Source organism: Littorina saxatilis, unplaced genomic scaffold (genome assembly GCF_037325665.1).
Source record: "Littorina saxatilis isolate snail1 unplaced genomic scaffold, US_GU_Lsax_2.0 scaffold_770, whole genome shotgun sequence".
NCBI lineage: Eukaryota > Metazoa > Mollusca > Gastropoda > Littorinimorpha > Littorinidae > Littorina > Littorina saxatilis.
Window position 1 is genome coordinate 35,107 of NW_027127060.1, and position 17,915 is coordinate 53,021.

The 17,915-nt window shown below is 41.9% G+C and overlaps 1 protein-coding gene across 1 annotated transcript; it reads left to right on the forward strand.

Moving 5' to 3' along the window:
- The first annotated feature begins 7,133 nt into the window (after positions 1-7,133).
- On the forward strand, positions 7,134-16,178 carry LOC138955534 (uncharacterized). Its single transcript, XM_070327121.1, has 2 exons — positions 7,134-7,853; positions 16,152-16,178. Exons 1-2 carry the CDS (start codon positions 7,134-7,136, stop codon positions 16,176-16,178), a joined length of 747 nt encoding a protein of 248 aa, XP_070183222.1.
- The last annotated feature ends 1,737 nt before the right edge of the window (positions 16,179-17,915 follow it).

Genomic DNA, 17,915 nt, shown 5'->3' on the forward strand with positions numbered 1-17,915 from the left:
AACAACAACGACGACGACGACGACGACGACTTCAGATATCAAGACATTCTTGTGGTATATGTCCCAGTGGTTTAATGGAATTGAATCTGCGTTTGTTTGACTTCATGACACCCTAGTGGAGCCACTCGTTTTCACGCCCCATAGCGAAGTGGAGACGCAGCACGTGCTAATAGCCATCAGAGACATACATACATTCTATCTATGTCTCTGTAGCCATAAATCCGGATAAAAGTTGCACAATTCGTTGTGCTGCTCCAGTGGAATGTAAACTAGGTTGAGAAGGCTAGTTATAATTGCGCTGCTAATAATGCTGCACAGATTGTACCTGGGTTATTCTCTGGAGCTTTGTACCAGTGGAAACCATGTTATGAAGGTGATATCTTTTTACTTTAACTGGGACATTTTAACCATACGCATTGATTTCATTCATTAATACTGGTTCCATATATATCCTTGGCATGACGAGAAAGAATTAGAAATACTTGCACATTTTGTTTGTCTACGTTCAGTAAATTACAAGGGTTTCACAGTACATTGCCTTTGTAACATGGAAACCAAAGTGTGTGACATGGATTTGAATACTAACAATATTAAAATAAAACAAGTCGCGTAAGGCGAAAATACAACATTTAGTCAAGTAGCTGTCGAACTCACAGAATGAAACTGAACGCAATGCCATTTTTCAGCAAGACCGTATACTCGTAGCATCGTCAGTCCACCGCTCATGGCAAAGGCAGTGAAATTGACAAGAAGAGCGGGGTAGTAGTTGCGCTAAGAAGGATAGCACGCTTTTCTGTACCTCTCTTTGTTTTAACTTTCTGAGCGTGTTTTTAATCCAAACATATCATATCTATATGTTTTTGGAATCAGGAACCGACAAGGAATAAGATGAAAGTGTTTTTAAATTGATTTCGACAATTTAATTTTGATAATAATTTTTATATATTTAATTTTCAGAGCTTGTTTTTAATCCAAATATAACATATTTATATGTTTTTGGAATCAGAAAATAATGGAGAATAAGATGAACGTAAATTTGGATCGTTTTATAATCATTTTATTTTTTTTACAATTTTCAGATTTTTAATGACCAAAGTCATTAATTAATTTTTAAGCCACCAAGCTGAAATGCAATACCAAAGTCCGGGCTTCGTCGAAGATTACTTGACCAAAATTTCAACCAATTTGGTTGAAAAATGAGGGCGTGACAGTGCCGCCTCAACTTTCACGAAAAGCCGGATATGACGTCATCAAAGACATTTATCAAAAAAATGAAAAAAAACTTTCGGGGATTTCATACCCAGGAACTCTCATGTCAAATTTCATAAAGATCGGTCCAGTAGTTTAGTCTGAATCGCTCTACACACACACACACACAGACAGACACACACACGCACATACACCACGACCCTCGTCTCGATTCCCCCCTCTACGTTAAAACATTTAGTCAAAACTTGACTAAATGTAAAATTGCCTTGTCATCTTCATGTAATTTATGCGTAAGTATATATGAGTGTGCTTGAGTTGTTAATGCGAAAGAGTGTGTATGGGTGCGCCTTGAGTCGCCTTGTGGTGAGATATGTGCGCGTTATAAATTCTCGTTTTATCGTATTATTTTAGGACTGGAATTGCTTGTCACAAAATGGTACACAGCTCTGGTGAATGACACACCTACCTTCTTATGTCAGCCATCTCACAGCCTGTGTCGAGGCTTGCACATGGGTAAAAGCTCCCGTCTACTTAGATACATACCAACACTCAATACCCAGCCCGCTGTGTTGATTTGGAATTTGTTGATGAAGTAATTTCTTGCGACATAAATTCATTAAAACAAATTCCCAGTGTTCACGGAAACCCTGCCCTGCTCTAGTTGGATACATTATTATTATTATTATTATTATTATGAACATTTGTGCGCCTAATCTAAATTTAGCCCTAGGCGCTTACAAAATATAAAATACATAGTGAACATTATACGAAACACAAATCGACAAGGACCAAGACACTCGCACTCATACACTCGCAGACAGACGCACAGCGAGAACGCGACGCACTCACTCATACCAACTACAAGCACATGCATTCTAGACGGAAAAACAGTCGTAAATAAATAAATAAATTATTGGATACATGCCAACACTCAGTACCCAGCCCGCGTCATTCATTTCATTAAACAAATCTGAACAACAAAGTGACTGTGACATTAACTATAAGCCTAGCGCACGGGACACACGCGACCTCGGCCCCGCCGGCGGAAACACGGCAGGTGGACGTGGGCGAGTGCAGCGAAGGAAATGATTTGTTCATAATAAAAATAATAGTAATAACAATAATAATAATAATAGTAAATAATTAAAGAGTAAGGAATAACTTACAAGTGCACGGGCCACACGCGATTTCGGCCCCGTCGGCGGAAAACACGGCAGGTGGGCAGGTGCAGCGAAGGAAGTGGTTGGTTCATAATAATAATAATAATAATAATAATAGCAATAATAATAGTAATAGCAAATAGTTTGTAGCTTAATGAAGTAAGATGTGCTATGCCGAGATCATCCAGCTAGATTAATATGTAGACCTAAGATACACTCATAATACATGTAACGTAGAACATTTACTAACAATAAACACATAGACATTTACTATTGATATAAACATAGATACACATAGTTTAATATGGGGAACCTTAGATGGTTGTGGTACGAGGGGAAAAAAAAAAGAAAAAAAACATGGGGCACAGGTCCGGGAACCTTCCCCCTTCCATGGACACGGCTCAACTGGCAGGTTGCCAGGTTCCGTGCCTGTCCAGAGGCTAGGATCGACCAGCCTGTGCAAGATAGAGGGTCGGGAACCCTGTCCTTTCCAGGGCCAAGGCTCTACCAACAGACCTCTGGGTTCCTTGTCCTTTCGACGGTTGGCAGCAGGAGGGAGGATTGGGGGGAGGTCCTTCTAAGGTCTGAACTGGATCTGGCTGGGCCTATGCTTCCAGCAACCTCAGAGTCATTTGGCCACAGACGATTTCAGGAATGGGGGTGGGCCTGACAGGATGGGGTGTTTGGGGGTATCCTTCGAAAGTCTGAACTGGTTCTGGCTGGGCCTGCATCTCCAGCATCCTCAGAACCATTTGGCAACAGACGATTTCAGGATGGAACGGGTCAAGGTTCTCATCGGTATCAGGCCGAGGGACTGATGAGGTCGGAGGAAGTCGTGTAGACTTAGTCCGTGGGAAGTCCTGTACTGGGAGAGTGTTGCCATCTCCGGGGTCAGAGGTTGGCAGCCTGCGAAGAGGTGGTGGGAGTCTAGGGCCATTCCACATTCGCAGCGGGGGAAGGTGAAGGAGTAGTAGGAGCTCACGGTGCGAATGCGCCGGAGCAACTGCATCTCCTTCAGGGGGAACGGGTGGTGGTGGCCCTTTCTGTCCGGAGGCAGCGCTAGCCATCCGTGCTTTGTGCATCTTTCCTTGAGGGTCTCGCCATACCCTTTGTTTTGTTTTCTGCGGAAAGAGTGGATGGTGGAAGTGTGCGGGAAAAATTTTTTTTGTCTTTCTGTTCGTTATATTTTCCCCGATGATTCGTGTCTCCTTGTTATGTGACCCTCCACCACGAAATGAGTCGCATGTCACCTCACGCAGTTCTACGCTAGGCTTAATATAAGTCCGGGGGTGTCTAGTAACAGTGTGAGGGTCACCATAGTCACAGGCTTATAACTCGAAAAGTGTTCACTCTTTTCTAAAACGGTTTTCACCACTGGATAGAGAATAAAAAACTCTTTAAGAAAATGTAAAAATATGAAAATCATGAAAAGGTGACATGCGACTCATTCCGTGGTGGAGGGTCACATATTGGCTTCTGCTGGTATTTCGTTGTTCAATGCTGCTTTTTCATTTTATTATTTCTGTCTGTCTTTTTTTTAAGGGGATGAATCCGCGTGGGCATAGACGGATTGGAATGAAAGTGTGTTTTGGAAATGTATTTCTTCTTCTTCTTCTCGGTCACGATTATGTCAAAAGTTCTTAAGACCTGGTGATATTGAGTAGTACACTTCCAGGTCTGCATGGTCAGCTTGTTTTTGCTCCGTTTAACAGTACAAATGCTGCTTGATTGACTAATTGAGTCAGTTAGTGAGTGAGTTTGTTCGTGAGTGAGGTGTGTTTGCGTGTGTAAAAGTAAGTAAATGTGTACTGAGTGTGTGTGTGTGTGTGTGTCTGTGTGTGTGTGTGTGTGTGTGTGTGTGTGTGTGTGTGTGTGTGTGTGTGTGTGTGTGTGTGTGTGTTAGTGAGTTTGCGAGCAAGTTTGTTGGTTACTAACAAGAACTTTTTGCATTTGTTGTGTAAATAATGCTATGTTTGTTGGAGTGACATTTTGCTGTTGTGTCTCGGAGAGACATTCAAGCCTAGAAATGTCGGTAGTGTACAGTGGGTTACTTTGCTGGTTGTCACAAATCAAAGCTTGAATGCATTCTAATACTTTTTTTTCTTTTTACATTTAGTCAAGTTTTGACTAAATGTTTTAACATAGAGGGGGAATCGAGATGAGGGTCGTGGTGTATGTGCGTGTGTGTGTGTGTCTGTGTGTCTGTGTGTCTGTGTGTGTATGTGTGTGTGTGTGTCTGTCTGTCTGTCTGTGTCTGTCTGTGTGTGTCTGTGCGTATGTACGTGTGTGTAGAGCGATTCAGAGTAAACTACTGGACCGATCTTTATGAAATTGTACATGAGAGTTCCTGGGCATGATATCCCCAGACGGTTTTTTTCATTTTTTGGACAAATGTCTTTAATGACATCGTATCCGGCTTTTTGTAAAAGTTGAGGCGGCACTGTCACACCCTCATTTTTCAATCAAATTGATTGAAATTTTGGCAAAGCAATCTTCGACAAAGGCCGGACTTTGGTATTGCATTTCAGCTTGGAGGCTTAACAATTAATTAATGAGTTTGGTCATTAAAAATCTGAAAATTGTAATTAAAATTATTTTTTTTATAAAAGGATCCAAAATTACGTTCATCTTATCCTTCATCATTTTCGGATTCCAAAAACATATAAATATGTTATATTCGGATTAAAAACAAGCTCTGAAAATTAAAAATATAAAAATTATGATTAAAATTAAATTTCCGAAATCGATTTAAAACTAATTCCATCTTATTCCTTGTCGGTTCCTGATTCCAAAAACATATAGATATGATATGTTTGGATTAAAAACACGCTCAGAATGTTCAAACGAAGAGAGGTGCAGTAAAGCGTGCTATGCAGCACAGCGAAACCACCACCGCGCTAAACAGGCTCGTCAGTTTCACTGCGTTTTGCACGAGCGGCGGACAACGGTCATTACTAAAAAATGCAGTGCGTTCAGTTTCATTCTGTGAGTTACACAGCTTGACTAAATGTAGTATTTTCGCCTTACGCGACTTGTTTTTGTATTACTTTATTGTCCCATCGCTGGGATATTCGGGTCGCTTCCTCCCAGTGGAAAGCTAGCAGCAACGGAGTCGCGCTACCCAGGTGTCTGCGTGTTTAGGTGTATTCAGCCACCTGCACTTATGGCAAAATGACCAAGGTCTTTTACGTGCCATTGTGGTGACACGGGGCTGGGACATGGCTTCCGTCTCTGGGTCTGCACATAAAGTTGACCCGTGTCCGTCCCGGCCCGAATTCGAACCAGCGACCTTCCGATCACAAGTCCAGTACTCTACCAACTGAGTTACCGGGCCCCCTAAATCTAAATAACATCATGGCATTGTTTTTGGTACATGCGCATTGTTTACAAGTGTGTTGATAAACTGGTGTCGACAGAGCCAATGGCAATGCAGGGGGATACGAACTTGCGGATCATATACCTGTGACGTTATATACATTTTTTTTTTAAACGTGAATCATGAGGGCTTTGTCCTTCTCTTGTTATAACGGAACTGGAAATGCTTGGACATGTCTCTTGTGGACCGCCGATGGTTTATGGAGTTAAAATTCATGTTCAATCGATTATCATTGCATAAGAGTGTTTTCTTCCACCAAAATAATTGTTCAATCTCATTAGCTCAGTGAAACGACCTTGCTGTGTAACTGGTTTTGCTTCCAGTCTGAGTTTTATTTTTTCTTCAATGTATGTACTTATTTACGGTTGGAATTTTTTTTATTTTGAAACTAATAGTATTTGGATTGATGTATAAATAGTCAATTTCAAAGCCATAAAAAACAAATCCGGTTGATGTTTTATTTTTTAAGACGAATTTGGAAAAAAATACTTTTCAAACTAGTGGTATTTGGATTTATGTATTAAGTGTCAATTTCAAAGCCATACACGATATTTTATTTTGCAAGAAGAATTTGTTTCACATTTAAATGTATCTACACTCTTCAAAAAAAGTTAAGGATCACTTTTTTACAAGCACGCCACACAAAACAGACAAGACCGAATTCTTTCATTGTTAAAAATTATATAATTGAACAACCAAGGAGTAATGACAAACAAAGCAAAGATCGAACGCGGCAGCGACAATTTAGCTAGAGTGTGTCAAACGTGACAACCCTCGAAAATGGAATTCACAACAATGTGAATCAGTGTCAATAACGCGTGTGCCCTCCGTTGTGTGCCAGGTATTCAACACATCGTTGACGCATGGAGTGGATCAGGTTGCATATGAATGCTCTGGGAACTCCTTTCCACTCCTGCTGGAGCCATTGCAGCAGTTGACCCAGATTGGCAGGAGGAGGGTGATGTTGCTGTATCCGACGACAAAGCTCGTCCCACATTTGCTCTATGGGGTTCAGGTCCGGGCTGTTGGCTGGCCACAGCATCCTGTTGACCCTGGCCTGCTGGATGAAGGTGTTTACAGCTGCAGAGCGATGGGGAGGTGCGTTGTTATCCTGAAGAATAGCACGAGGGCCGATCGCTTGGAGGGCTGGAACGACCAGGGGTTGCAGGATCTCATTCTGGTAGCAGACACCGGTCAAGTTGCCCACTACATGGTACAGAGGTGTCCTTAGACGTGTGGTGATCCCTCCCCAGACCATCACAGAGCCTCCGCCAAAACGCTGTCGTTCCAGAACAGCGCCTTCTGCAAAGCGCTCTCCGCGACGCCTCCACACTCGGATGCGACCATCAGCAGGTTCCAAGCAAAAGCAGGACTCATCTGTAAACAACATGGTACAAGACATCAAGTACCAGTGCATTCCAGACCACCAAATGAATGCAAGGATGAAGCAGCTCTCTTCTGGCAGGCTAAAGAGATCAAGCTATGCGACTGAGACACGGGCCCTGAAGAGAGAACACCAAGCAAAGATGCCTGAACTGGTTCACCCATCACACTTCTCCCTTGAAGAACCACCCTGGAAAAACAACCTTGAAAACGTGTCCATCCAGACCACAGTTCCTCATCTCACAACAAAAGATGAGCAGAGCGATGTGCAGAAGAAAGCCCTGACACTTGCCATGCTCGACGAAAGATACCCCCAAGAAGCATGGATGCGGGTCTTTGCAGATGGGTCCGCCACAGATGCCGTCAAGAGAGGAGGAGCTGGTGTCTACATCCAACACCCCAGTGGAGAGTGGCAAGCAGAGGCTATACCAACTGGCCTCCACTGCACCAACTACAGAGCAGAGGTAGAAGCGCTTATCCACGCAGCCAATACCATCAGCAGCAAGGTCAATCCCGACACCCAAGTTGTCTTCCTGACTGATGCCTTGTCTGTGCTGCAAGCAGTCAACAACAACAAACTGCCTCAGCTTACAACGACACTTCATAACATCAAGTGTCTGAAGACTGTATTGCAGAGGGTCCCCTCACACTGCGGGATAGAGGGGAACGAACAAGCGGATAAAATGGCCAAACTGGGTGCGGAGGACGAACAAGAAGAAAACCCAGTGAGCTCCACAGAGATGAAAACCATCATAAAGTCTCTGCTTAAACCCCCCCCCCCCCCCCCCCCAACGCACGACAGCTACCACCAACTGTCAAGGCCTGAACAGGTAGTCATTTTCCGCCTGAGAACAGGGCACAACAGAATGCAACAACCCCTGCACAAAAAACTGCGAGCCGTGCCCTCCCCCGTGTGTCCCTGTGGAGACGCAGAGCAGGATGCAGCCCACATCCTGCAGGACTGCAGGAATCTCCAGCCCCTGAGGAGAGAGATCTGGACCAGGCCGGTGCCCCTTCATGAGAAGCTGCATGGACCTGCGGAGGCTCTTCATAAGACCACCAGCTTCATTACCAAAGCTGGACTCCAAGTTTAGCATTGGCGAACGACAAGAAGAAGAAGAATCTGTAAACAACACCTGAGCCCACTGCTGACGTTGCCACCTCACATGTTGAGTGCACCAGGCTCGGCGAGCTGCTCGGTGATTAGCAGTCAGGGTTGTTCCTCGGACTGGACGCCTTGCACGCAAGCCAAAGTTGTATAAGCGGTTTCGGATCGTCTGACCACTAACAACAGTGTTGGTGGTAGCTTGTAGGCGTTGCCTAATGTTGTTTGCCGTAGCCAATCTTTGTTGCATGGCCTGCCTCTGAATGAAGCGATCCTCTCTTTTTTTTAAAAAAATTTTTTTTATGCGATCCTCTCTTTGTGTGGTGACTCTGGGCCGACCAGAACGTTGTCGCTCCTGCACTCTTCCAGTTGCTTGTAATCTCTGTTTTAGTCTGATGATGACAGAGGGAGCCACTGCAAGCCTCTGGGCCACTTGCCTGGCAGCAACACCGTCTTGTAGCCATCCGATTGCCCTTCCTCTATCCAAATCGTTCAGTTTTCTTCGTGGGGGCATGTTGCTACTGTGCATAATTGTGTCAGCGTGTCAACTTTTAAAGGTCCTTGTCTACATTTTTATACCAAAATCGCCATTTGACCATTAAAATGCAGAGTCTATTATCTACAATTATCAACAATACACCCCCTTTCGATCAGGAAAGACGAAGCCAGTGTAGCCGTTTGAAAATTCATTGTAGTATTCCAGCGTAGTACTCATAGTAGGATATCCTTATTTGGAAAATGCCAAGCGCAAAACTCCTCTCAAATCCCGTGCATTTCGTGCGTATTAAAAAAAAAGCGTGGACAGCGCTCCAGTGTCAAACTGTTGCTGCACTTGTTTGGGCGTGGCTATAAGCATAGTGACATGAATTTGATTGGTCAGTATTTTTAGGCAAAGCACAATCATGTTCTCAGCAAACAGAAAACAAAATATTGGAAGCGTGAGTCACGCTACCCCAAAATAAAATCTTTTTTATATATACTTTTTTTTTGCTATAACTTTTTCCCCATGGTTCATTCATCATCTGACATAACTTTTTAGCGAAATCTAACCATAAGATTATTGAAAAAAGCAAAAATGTAGACGACCACCTTTAAACACAAACTGGTGAGCGATGTTCATAGCCAGGACCCTGTTGTAGCACGTGCATCACAACCTTTTGCCCTGGCATGCGTTCCGCAAATTTCATGGGGCTATAAAAAACACCCTTTTTCTCCCAAAATGCAGAAGCTTTTGAGAAGTCCCACAACGGGAAATAACTCTGCTTGCCAAACAAAATTGTAGGTCAAGACTCATTGTTCATTTGTTAATTCCACCACATTAATATTTTAATTATTATGTCAATGTTTCATTTTTTGGCAATTTTTTATAATTAGATCCGTTTTTTTTAACCGATCCTTAACTTTTTTTTGAAGAGTGTATACTATTTGCTGGACCTACGCCCTTTTTTATCAGCAAACTAATTTTTTGACAAATCATTTTGCAACAATTGTGTGTACTGAATTGATATGAATCAAACTGAACTGGAAGAGGGGGGGGGGGGGGGGGGGTGGCCTCTCCAAATTTGTTTCCATCGACTAAATTCTGAGAAATTTACATAATTATGACGAGCTTACCTGAGTAAGTGAAGTCTAATTGTGGTTTTATCGACCACAATGTAGAGAGGAAAGGGATTACGTGAGATAGAACGCGGGAATACGTCACTGTTTAACGACGTGTAAATGGTGCAGAAAAAAGAGAAAGAGAGAGGAAAGGGATAGGGAGGGAAAACGGTTATCAGTATAACTCTGAAGACAACTTAGGGCGAGGCACGTAATCCCTTTCCTCTCTACATTGTGGTCGATAAAACCACAATTAGACTTCACTTACTCAGGTAAGCTCGTCATAATTATGTAATTTTATCTCCCACAATTCCGAGAGGAATGGGTCACGTGAGACTTTAAAGTCTGCAACATTTACACCCTAGCACTGTCGATGAATTGAAATACATATAAACCTACCCCAATTCTTCATGACAGAACAGCCTGTCCAAAACTCCTCCCACTGTCCACTGGTTTCTTGTAAAAAGTTGTGAAGGTGTTAGCCCGACGCCAACCAACAATCTTCAGAATGGTTGCCAGAGGAATTTTACTTGCAGCTTTACTAGATGCAGCGGAACGAGTTGAATGCGGCGTAAATATTGTCATGTCAATACCCGCTTTTTGTAATCCAATCTTTGTCCATCGACGGATAGTATCTCTCGACACCGCTTTGTGAGGGGCTGTCCAACTGATAAAGAGTCTCGTTTCCGTTCCTCTAAATGCACGAGTTCTTTTGACATATTGTTTCAAATAATGTACAACACAAATTGCCAAATCAGACGGAAAAGCACAAAATACCACTTCATTCTGATGTTTGTTTGGGCCAGAAGTTTTGAGCAAATCCCCAAACCTACATCGTACATCTTCCTTTGTCCAACTCATGTTACGCAAGTCCATCAACCAAATCGCCTGTCCCCTTTGACTAGAGACCAACAAGCACAACAGCACAGTTTTAAGCGTCAATTGCGCCAGCGATAAAAATTTTGCCGGTGACCATTCTTTTTAAAAAATTTAGCACTAGATTAGCGTCCCAGGTCACACAAGTACGGGGCAAAGCTGGCCGTCTGTTGAAAGCTCCTTTCAAAAACTTCTTCACCAGTGGATGACAACCCACTGAACAATTATCCTGAAGGGACACTGCGGAAACAGCGCTTCGTGCCATGTTCAAACTGCTGTATCCTTTGCCTTCTTTGAACAGTTTCGTTAAAAACCTTATCAACTCATGTGGAGAGGCACAAAAGGGATCTCTATCCCGTTCAAGGCAATGCTGAAGCCAGCGTTTGAAATATGACTCGTAGTTACGCTTCGTACCCTCTCTCCAGGCTGACATGATAATGTCTGTTGCTTCATCCTGAATTCCCTGTTTCTGGAGGGCTGTCCGGACAAGGAACATGCTACTAGTTTCATCTTCTTCAGTAGTGGATGGTGCTCCCCTGTCAGTGGATGACTGAGTAAGTTTTCTTTTCGGGGCAACATGACCGGCAGTTCTACTAGTAGACGCAACAGTTTCGTGAACCACACTTGCGTTGTCCATAATGGCACCACCAGCACACACTCCGCCTCTAAGACTTCTATCCTTTGGAGCACTCTTGGAATGAGACTGAAAGGCGGAAAACAGAACGCCTTGAACAATGACCAGTCTAAGGAAAATGCATCAATGGCAAATGCATCTGGGTCAGGTTTCCATGAAACATACTTTCTTAACTGTGCGTTAACACGAGAAGCAAATAAGTCTACATCACAGAGACCAAACCGATTGATGACTTCTGCAAACACTTGTGTGTCCAAATGCCATTCAATGTTGTGTCTATCTACACGGGATTCTGCATCTGCCTCTATATTTAGGCAACCCGGTAAGTGTGTTGCTGTTACACAATTACTATTTGATAAGCACCACAACCAAATGTCTCTGGCAATGTCGTTGCACAAAACTTTTGTGCTGCCCATGTTATTAATACAAGCAACAGTGGTGCTATTGTCTGTAAGTAACTGAATGTAAGAGTGACATAATCCCCTGCAAAGGGATTTCAAGGCAAAATAAGCTGCTTTAAGTTCCAAACAGTTAATATGTTCAAAAGCTTCTTCCTTGGTCCACATTCCACCTGTGGTGCTACCCTGACACTCCGCCCCCCACCCTATTTTCGAAGCATCTGATTTTACTATTACAGTAGGTATGCCTCTGCTAACAGGGGAAGGATATTGCTTTACATTATCAATCCACCAGAGAAGGTCTGAACGAACTTGTTCTGAAACCACAAGTTCTGCATCAAAGTCACCTTTCCTAACAGCAAGGGCTTCATTTTTTGCGATCTCTAATCGTTTAAAAAAGAGAGGTGCAACCCAAACACCCGGTTGGGCAGCCACTAAATATCCGATAACTTCAGCCAACTGCCTAATTGTACATTTCTTTCTTCCAGCCAAATCAGCGCACTTAGTACGAATTTTATCAACTGTCCGGGGGGTCAGAGAAACTAACATGTTCTGAGAATCAAGCTGAAACCCTAAAAACTCAATGCATTGAGTAGGTGTAAATACCGACTTCACAGGATGCACAGTAAAGCCCAAACGATCCAACAAAGCACATGTATCTAACACTGCTGCCTGGCATTCTTCAAAAGTGTCTCCTTGCAAAAGGGTATCATCAATGTATATCAGAAGGGTATGGCCAGATAAACGTAAGTGGGCCAATACAGGCTTCAGTAGTTTTGTGAAAATGCGGGGAGAATCACGATATCCCTGTGGAAGAGCCAGGAACTCAAAAGTTTTGCCATGAAACTGAAATCTGAAATATTTTCTGAACTTGTGAGCGATGCGTATGGAGAAATATGCATCTTTTAGATCAACTGAGGCAAAAAAGCAATCTTTTTTCATTAATGACACTGCGTTTTTTAATGTATCCATCTTGAAGTGAATCTTTTCAATTGTCTGATTCAAATTTTTTAGGTTTAAAATCACCCTTTGACTACCATCTTTTTTCTGACGCAAGAAAATACTGGATAAAAGTTGATCTGGCCGTTGATCCACCTCTTGAACAATCTGTTTCTCCACTAACTTCGCTACCTCATTAACCACTAGCTCATCCTCGGAAGAAGAAAATCTAATTTCTTTCCTGTCTGGAATGTGTTCACCAGTGATCATAAATTCAATTTCAATTCCTGCAACTTGCTGAAGGATCCATCTATCAGAGGTTAACTGTCTCCAACTATTCAAATGATCAGCAACTTTTCCACTATGAAAGTTCTCAGGAGTATTCACAAAATTTGAACTGACCTGTTCCCTAAAAATAGAAACCGCTGGCGCACAAATATCAGATTCTAATCCCGTTTTGTTTTCTTGGAGGGAATCCCGCTCTGTTGGGAGTGGAACTTGGGAGAGAATTTGTGTCCTGTCTGTCGGTTGGAGACACCTCTTCTCTGCTGGTACTGTTGTCTCTGCTGAAACTGTTGTCGAGGTCGCCCTTGGTAGAACTGACGACCTCTGGTGGCGTTTTTTGAAAGGGGCTGTGACAGTGTGGATGATAATTTCCTGTTCTTCACTGCATCGTCGACCCTTTTCGCTAGATCCTCCCCAAACAAAAACTCGTTAGACGTCAGTTTGAAATTTAGCTGCGCATTGCATAAGGCCCTGCAGTCTTGGCTAAGTGTCGGCCTGAGTGCTTCGCGCCGCACTTGTGACAGGTCCTTGTGTGAAGCCATAAGAAGTCGAGCCGCATCGGCCAGTTTGCTAAAGCTGTCACGCTCACTCAACTTCCGACTTGCTGGTTTTTCTTTGAGGTCGGACATAAGCTGAGCGATAATTTTCAGTGTACAACCTACTTGTTCCTGAACAAAGGACAGGTTCGAGTCTCTTTTCTTTGCGAACTTGTCTAACAGTTTGCCATCTAATTCACGATTGAGAGTCGGCGTTCGAAGCGACGTGACATTTTTGGGCCGCGGATAGTTCTGAAGAGTGTCTCGCACACGTGCCCGATCTGATGGAAGAAGAAGTCCTTCCTCAAAACGATCTGCCAGAGATGGATGAATCCCCTCGCCAACTGTATCCACTACTATGCCTGCGTCAAAATCATTGTCCGAAGCAACATCCGTGTCTTCAGCCGAATCAAACTCATTTTCGAACTGCTCATGAGCAAATCTAACCGAAGCACCGTCTTCTCCATCCGCTTGCGACTCTTGCGCCGAACTGCTTTCGGTTCCATGCGACTCGGTTCCACGCGATGTTGAAGCAACAGGCGTCGCATTAAGCTTACCAACTTTCTCCAAATCAGATAGTCTGCCAGACAAGGCAGTCATTGTCTCCAAAATTTTGTCTATTTTCAGAGTAACTTCACAATCACGTGGGCCAGACGAGCTCTTCTCTATTGAAAGAGACTTATCAACTCCCGTCTTTTCTGACGGTATCACTTGAGAAGGTTGTGCTTTCGCCGGTTTCTTGCCGGTTTTCTTCCCGCCAGCAGCACATTCACCACCTCCCGAGTCCGCCATATTCCGAACAAAACCCACACGAAAAAGTTATATTGATTCCTGCGGACGAGCAAGCGCACCCGTTACAGTATGAAAACAATTTAAAATCCACTGCAAAGATTTTCAAATCTTCAATGGATTAGTGCCCAGCCTTAGCACAGCGGACCTTCTGTGGCCCATAGTTCGCCTCAGGCGATAGTAATTGCTGTAATCGAGACAGCTGCTGAAAAAACAAAGAGGCTGCTTCAGCAAATCGTGACTGACTATGTCAGCAAATCGTGACTGACTGTGTCAGCAAACGTGTACTTCATTTCCGTAGCCAAAATAATATGTCATCCTACCAAAACAAGTCACAATTCCGACTGACCTTAGGTCACACGTGCAAAAACAAGTAACGATCCCAACTGACCCAAATATAGTAGGTCACACCTGCAAAAACAATGAACGCGCCGACTGACGCCTAACATTTCCATGTGTAATTAGCTTCGACGAATAAAATTCATACGCGAAACAACAAGTTCCCGGTTCAAAAAACCAACAAACACCGAAAACTCCAAACTGTTTCCTTACCTTGCAAGTTGACACAATGATAAACAATCAAAATAGTCAATACACTTCAACTAACCTACAACTAAAACTTGTACAGAGAAAGGTTAGAGGAAAATGAAAGCAAAGCAAGAGAGACAGTGCACCAACACACGTCTTCACAGGACGGAAACCATTCGTTCAGTGACGTATTCCCGCGTTCTATCTCACGTGACCCATTCCTCTCGGAATTGTGGGAGATAAAATTGTGGAATGGTTAAGTTATCTTTCAGGGTTGAAAGGAATCTGTAAATGAAATATAAATGATGTTCATTCAAAAAGTCAGAACTATACAAAATGTTCACCGGGTACTGATTTGCTACCATACATTATGTTATTAAATTGTCATTTTATATTTGCATGGCAAATTTAGTTCACTGTCCCAGAAGTTTGGGTTTTCGTGGACAATTCCCATGCTTGATTTTTATACACATTTATGTAACCATTGTTTTCCTCTTGTCTGTTTGTTTTTGTGTTTCGTGTCCAGTAGTTGTGTTTCCGATTGCTGACTACTGTGTAAAGCAGTCTGACGGACTGATAATTGTTCATGTTATCTTAACAGTGGATGATACACGCCCTTGTTTTTCTGTTATTGCTTGTGTGTGTGTGTGTGTGTGTGTGTGTGTGTGTGTGTGTGTGTGTGTGTGTGTGTGTGTGTGTGCGTGCGTGCGTACGTTTGTGTGTTTGTACATGTGTTTGTGTGTGTGTTTGTATGCGTACGTGCGCGCGCACATGTGTGTGTATGTGTGTGTGTGTGTGTGTGTGTGTGTGAGAAAGTATGTGTGTGAGAGAAAGTATGTGTGTGTGTGTGTGTGTGTGTGTATGTGCGTGTGAGAAAGTATGTGTGTGTGTGTGTGTGTGTGGTTACACTAAAAACGAAGGATTGTTACATATAACTCATGAACGACAGCAAGCGCTGATGAACACACACACACACACACACTCACACACACACACACACACACACACACACACTAAACATCCACACCATAACCCGTTCAAATCTCAACAGTCTCGTTTAAATACAAATATTTTTTCTTTTTATTTAAATTCCCTTAAAATATTATTTCCATAGTCATACATGCCTGCAACTTCTTTGCAAGTACCTTAAAAATAATCGTGACAGTTGTCAAAAAAAAAAAGATAAAATAAAAATGCTTTTGCAACAATTTCCAATCACATTCTGAAAAAAAATTCTGTATAAAAAAAAAGAACAAAAAAACACTTCTTGCTAGGCTAACATGACAAACATATGCTATACAGATTACGAAAGTGTTTTGAGGTTGTGTACACAGTTCAAGTACAAGAAGAAAAGAGTCTGATGACAAGTACATATTCAACACATCACCTTTCATCTCAGCAGAACTTTCGCATCATCATCACGCATGCTCACATTCATGTCATCCATGCACATTTTGTCAGTGTTAACTCACTTAGTGTTTTTGATACGTGTTGATTTTAACCTTTTACATCATCAACATGTGTTTAGGCCAACAAAAAAAAATAGTCTGTTTACGGTATCCCGACCGACCCTATTTTATCGCGCGACCCTACTTTTTTTGGCATTTGGGGGGAAAAAAGAAAAAAAAAAGTCTTTGTTTTTTTGACAAAATAACTTAAAAATATGGGGTTTTTTAGAAGAAAAAAAAAGAAAAAAAATCCCGACCTACCAACCCTATTTTTGTTTGCCTATGTTACCGTAAACAGACTTTTTTTTTGTGCCTTACCATCCTTAAAGGGCACTGAGAGATGTAATACATTTATGTTGACTACTTTAAACAACCAAAATCAACACCTGAACATTAAACTTCACTCCTGAGGAATTTTTAGAAAGACTGCAAAACCTATCTGGTTCTATTTCAGCATCTAAAATTCATGTCTCTGAAATAGACTAAGAACAGGCCAGGTAGCTTCTGGGGATCTTGTTATTCATTTGCGCATATACTGCTCAAAACAATGAGCGCAACAATTAGTTAATCGCCCTTCTTAATTGAATTTCAGTGACTAGTCCTGCTATTCCTGTCTGCCAGTCATATGTTTCAACAGCTGGTTCTAGACTTGATAACTCAATCTGCTCTCCAACTTGTCTATGAACATCTAAAACTTAAAAATCTGAGAATCGCTTAAAATTATGTACTTTACACATCTCCTGTAAATCCTGGCCCATTTCTGTAAAAGTAAAATCCATAAAATCCTTTGGTGTGTATTTTACAGATATCCAAGATATCCTGGCTCATTTTTTTTCTCATAAAACAAAACCTTTATAAAATACCAAATGCACTGCTGGGACTTTGGAATACATTTCTACCTAGAGATATGATAATCGAAGCAATCATTGACACCTGAGCACAGTGAAATCAAAAACAAGGAAAATAAAAACTAAGAAAATTCAACAGAAAGTAAAAGCAGTTGAATTGTACAAGAAATTAAATTAATGTAATTTTAAGCACTAAATTCAAAAACTGACTGAAACAAATTCTATTTGACTAGGAACATATCATTTTTTGCAATATTCTTTCTTCAACTCATTGTTTGAAGCAGCAATGCCTTCATTTTTATGTAGATCAAAATTTTGTGGAGAAATTAAAAACAAAACGGTATTCTTGTTTTCAACAATAGTTTGGTTAAATGCATTTTGAAAAAAAAAATACAGCAAACATACACAGAGAATTTCCTATCTGACATTCTGGCAAAATTAAGTAGACCTTCACTTTGGTTGGATTTTGTACAAACACAAGGCAAATACTCAATAGAAACAATAATCATGAAGTAACACTGAAAACAAAGCCTGCCAGAAATAACTGGCCATTAAACGCTACTCTTAACATTTCTGGACAAAAACATCACTTTTGGTAAATGAACAGAACACAACAATCATGAACTTCTCACAAATGTTACATGTAAGATATGCATGCTTGAAAATCTACAAAAGCCTTCTTCATTACTTTTCAGCTGTGTTGAATGCCGTGTGTCCTTCCACATGCCAAGTATACAAATAGGATGCTTTAAAGTGTTCATATCATAACAACACAAATTTACACCCATGACAACTAACCTAC